Source organism: Antedon bifida, chromosome 1, assembly GCF_963402885.1.
Source record: "Antedon bifida chromosome 1, ecAntBifi1.1, whole genome shotgun sequence".
NCBI classification, from domain to species: Eukaryota; Metazoa; Echinodermata; class Crinoidea; order Comatulida; family Antedonidae; genus Antedon; species Antedon bifida.
The window spans coordinates 14,065,061-14,069,863 of record NC_136226.1 but is presented as its reverse complement, the minus strand read 5'-3'; the positions used below and the strand labels follow the sequence as shown (position 1 = coordinate 14,069,863).

At 34.1% G+C, this 4,803-nt stretch overlaps 1 protein-coding gene across 1 annotated transcript; it reads left to right on the top strand.

Annotated features, from left to right (window-relative positions):
- Positions 1–207: 207 nt before the first annotated feature.
- On the top strand, positions 208–4,239 carry LOC144843436 (large ribosomal subunit protein uL1-like). The gene is made up of 5 exons (XM_078700223.1): positions 208–269; positions 1,142–1,294; positions 2,152–2,300; positions 3,465–3,637; positions 3,964–4,239. The coding sequence occupies exons 1-5, from the start codon at positions 265–267 to the stop codon at positions 4,132–4,134; spliced, it is 651 nt and encodes a 216-aa protein (XP_078556349.1). The 5' UTR covers positions 208–264; the 3' UTR covers positions 4,135–4,239.
- The last annotated feature ends 564 nt before the right edge of the window (positions 4,240–4,803 follow it).

Genomic DNA, 4,803 nt, shown 5'->3' with positions numbered 1-4,803 from the left:
AAAGGTTGTTTACTTTGAACCAATGTCAAATAATTATTTTTACAGTTTAAATATTCTAGGCAAAATGCACATGTTTGTTGTTAAATAAAAGGAGAATAATATTGTTTACTATATGTACTAAAAATATATTTAATTCCGATCAATAACTAACAAATATCATTTGATATATTATGTTATTAGTTAAAGTTGTCTAAAAAAATTGACCTCTATTGCGCCACACTAAATATCTGTCTTTTATGCTTTCGCAGTTGAGTGAGGTGCACGATGAGGTATGAGAAGGGTTTACAATCTATAATAATCACACCAGTCTGTGACTGAAAATGTCTAAAATGATTACATTATTAGTTATATAAAATCATATTAATAAGTGATATAAGTATTTCTAACAATATTGTATGTTTTGAAATATGATTTAATGCTTCTGATTCAACATGCTTCGTGTGTCTTCCGATCCCCACGACGTATACTTTGTAGGCCTACGCTAGCAGTTAAACAATATAATTTGTTTATCTGTAACTAATAATATCTCAAGTGAATAAAAAAGTTGTAAATAGTGGTAAGCATATATACACCTAGGCCCCCTAGTATGATAGATAAAAAAAACCAGTTTTTACAGTTCAATTATTTTCAGAATAGTAACATGCGTGTGATTGAATTGGTAGCGGGACGTTTCGGCCCGGGACAATTTTGCTTCGAGACGATTCGGCCACTTATATTTATAGGTTTTGATATGCATTTTATAAGCATAAATAAGCCTTTTCCCTAATATTTCAGAGAGACTATGTGAGATAATGATGCAATAAAATATTTTTTTAAATATAGGACCTAAAACATCGCCGGAAATGATCATTTTGTTTAGCCACTCGAGCGATCTATACAAATTACAACCTCTCAGATTTTTCGAAATAATAATTGCATATAAACTTACATTTTTAATTTATAGTAATTTATTTTATATATTAGTATGTTAATATACATAAAATAAATTGCTATAAAAATGTAAATTTATATGCAATTGGTTTGGACTAAAGTCAGACTACAGGATTCATTGAATTGTGGCAATAAATGGAGTCGACTCGCGATAACCCTACTAATTTGGCAGGCATTTATTTCAGACATATTTTACTTCCTTTTTTCCCAGTAAGGTATCAAGAGACTCCATATATGATGCAGTAGCTGCAATCATCCAGGGCAGCAAGGATAAGAAGCGGAAATTTGTTGAGACCGTTGAACTCCAGATCAACTTGAAGAACTACGATCCTCAGAAGGACAAACGTTTCTCCGGCACTGTCAAGTATGGAAGTTGCCATCTTTAAATATAACCTGACATTAAGCCAGGTAGCCTGGATATCGTGTTCAGGCGGACCCTCACCCAGGGTCTTAAAATAATTGGGTAGGCTAAGAAAGAGCCGCCACTAAACTAGTTAATTAATTAGGTTGTGCAACAAGTACAGGTAGATTGGTTTTGTTGTAAGTTGGATGGATGCAACCAATAATTAATGCGCTATTCAATGATGTCTAATGCATGTCTTATCTTAAATACATTTGAAGAAAATCTAAACTGAGAATAGCGCATTGAATAAAATTACCAAGTACAGTATAGTAATGAATGGCCAATTGTCATTTATGGAAGTATGAACTAATCACAATCAATGTCGGTTTTTAATATGTTATACAATAATTCAGTAATAGTATGTACAGTCGACCTTCTCATTTTGGTCTGAGAGGCATGCACTCCAGCAGTGGGGATGATGATCTCCTGACCACTAGCTTAGGCCTAGACCAAACGACCTAGGCCTAGACAACTTTTAAACTCGAAATAAACAGAATACGTTTGTAATAACCTTTGCTTTATTTATTCATTTTTTTAAATAATTGTTTTGGGATAAGATAATACTGTAGTAGGTACCTGTATGTAAAAGTTTTATGTTATTTTTTTTTATTCGCTGATGACGTCATCATTCAAACGGCGTTCGTAAAATAGAAGGTTTGTAATTGAGAATGTGTAAATGAGAAGGTCGACTGTAGTATAATATGCAGTGAATATTGCCATATCTAATAAATGACATCTAATGAATGAATTACCTTATCTAGTGTGAATAGAATCTGGCTACAAATTGTAACTATTGACATCACAAACTCTTTCATTAGGTTGCACAAGGTTCCAAGACCAAAGTTCTCAATCTGTATTCTTGGAGATCAACAACATTGTGATGAGGCCCAAGATCTTGGCTTTCCATGCATGAATGCTGAGTCATTGAAAAAGCTTAACAAAAACAAGAAACTGGTCAAAAAATTAGGTACTAAAATTGTTGGAAGTATTAGATTACGCTTACGTCTGTAAACTTATTTAGAATTCTAATTACAAAATTATTCACATCATTCAGTTTTGTTGGTATAAAAAGTTGTATGTACAGTCGACTCCGCCTAAGTTGAAAAATCGCGAGAGTCAAATTTTAATGAAAGTCCCAATTCTTTCCTATACATTACTGTGTAATTTTTATTTGTAAGTCGAAACTCGTCTTGGTCGACGTCTTTTTGCGGTCCGAATACACACATTCTTTAGTGATTTATATCGTATAAGTCGAAGTCACAAATCACGCGGCTGCAACTACGCGCTAAAAAAGCCGATGAAATGTACGTAATTCGATAAATAAACGACAGAGGTGATAATGTGGGACCATATTGGTTCTCTCAAGCAGGTTGTAGCATAGGCGGCATCCTATAACTCGCGCTAGTATATATATCTGAGTTGTTTTAGCGTTGAGAAATTGAGCGGCGTTTTGTGGGTACCTATTTTGTGCTAGACAGATGGCAATAAACAATGGATACCGTTTTCGAATTATAACTGAAATGTATTTATTATACATTTTCTTATTGTTGCGGCTCAATCCATAAAGAAAATACAGTTTGTCATTGCCGATAAAGGAGGCTTAGCATTTATTAAGCCTAGCTAGCTAAGCAAACTGAATTCAAGAAGGCTCATCGTGTGGGCCGCGATCGTGACATGGTCTACTAGGCCTAGCCGTAGCGTGGCTAGTGAGTGGGGCTAGGCCTAGCATTTTTTTTTTACAAATCTGCAAGTCGAAGTTCGCATAACTCAAATTTTTATACCAGTCCCCTTGGATTCAACTTAGGCGGCGTCGACTGTACTATAGTGTTAATTACCATAACATCTGTTTGCCTATAAATAGTAATATTATTCATTATCTTGTTTGTCAAGGTATTACTGGAATACATTATATTTGCAGTCTAATCGACACCTTATTATTAATGCCATGTTGGCCTTTTATGTCAACTTAAGCAAGAAAGACTGCAAACATTAAACTGTATGTCGCTATCTTGTACAGTTAGACAAGTGACTGTTCGAGACGAAACCTACAAACATGTCCCCAAAAGGGTACTTTTTCCCATAGAATATTCAACCCTACTAGAACTAAAGATCTGGATTTATTTGTTTTCAGCCAAGAAATATGATGCTTTCCTGGCTTCAGACTCGCTCATCAAGCAGATTCCCAAGCTTCTTGGGCCTGGTTTGAACAAGGCAGGAAAATTCCCTACCCTTGTGTCTCACCAAGAGCCATTGACCAATAAAGTTGAAGAAGTCAAAGCCACAATTAAATTTCAGATGAAAAAGGTATAAACACATTTTAAATGTCGTATTGTTGTTTCTTGCAGTCTAATTGACACCTTATTATTAATGCCATGTTGGCCGTTTATGCTAACTTAAGGCAAGAAAGACTGCAAACATTAAACTGTATGTCGCTATCTTGCACAGTTAGACAAGTGACTGTTCGAGACGAAACCTACAGACAAATTGTATGATCGAAAAAATTGGTAATACAGCGTGTATTCACTATTCTAACCTAATGAACTGAAAATATCCTGTACCTTGAACCTTTAATGTTCGGTTTTATGTGAACTTTCTTTATCCATACAGTTATTTTTGTTTCTACCTGTTAGGTTCTGTGTCTTGCTGTTGCTGTTGGCCATATTGAGATGACTGATGATGAGCTTGTTGCCAACATCAGCCTCGCTATCAACTTCTTGGTTTCACTGTTGAAGAAAAACTGGCAAAATGTACGTTCATTGTACATCAAGAGCACAATGGGAAAACCACAACGCTTGTACTAGACAGGAAAATAATTTCAAAAACTACTACAGCAGAAATAATGTTTAAATACCATTTTGCAGTTAAGCAATTTGCTATTGGAATAAAAGAATAATGAAAAAAGACAATACATGTGTAATACTATTTTATTCATAGTTTTTGTTTCATTGCCATATATTATGCCCACACCATGCACACGCTTCTGTTCAGGTCCTGGTGTAAGTAAATTCTAGAATTTTTCTAGGCAATCTGAAAGGAGTATATTTTTCAATCATTAAATGTGAACAATGATCTGTCCCTGTACTTCTATGAGGTTTTTTTTAAAGGTCAATTTTACATCATTACTGAGCTTTCAACATTTCTGTTCATTTACAATTGCATCCAAGTTGTTGCACTATGTGGGTGGTGGCATAGCATTTAGCTGAAGATAAACAAGAAATATTTCTTACAAAAAATGCCGATCGACATTTTAAAATAAATGATTGTTCTTTCTTCAGATATATTAATAATTTATAGAAAATGTTTTTGTTACATGGGAACGTGTAACAAAATAAAAATTTGTTGGTTAATCGCAAAAATACACAAAATCTATAGCTATTTAATTATAAATCACATGCCCATTTTGGTGGGTGTTAGTAATCTGGTTGTATTTCATTGAATAATTGATATTTCTGCTAATTTTCAACAGCATT

Coding starts and splice junctions, on each gene's coding strand:
- LOC144843436 (XM_078700223.1), top strand. Junction 2,301..3,464: donor GAAACTGGTCAAAAAATTAG/GTACTAAAATTG, acceptor ATTTGTTTTCAG/CCAAGAAATATGATGCTTTC. Junction 3,638..3,963: donor TTAAATTTCAGATGAAAAAG/GTATAAACACAT, acceptor TCTACCTGTTAG/GTTCTGTGTCTTGCTGTTGC.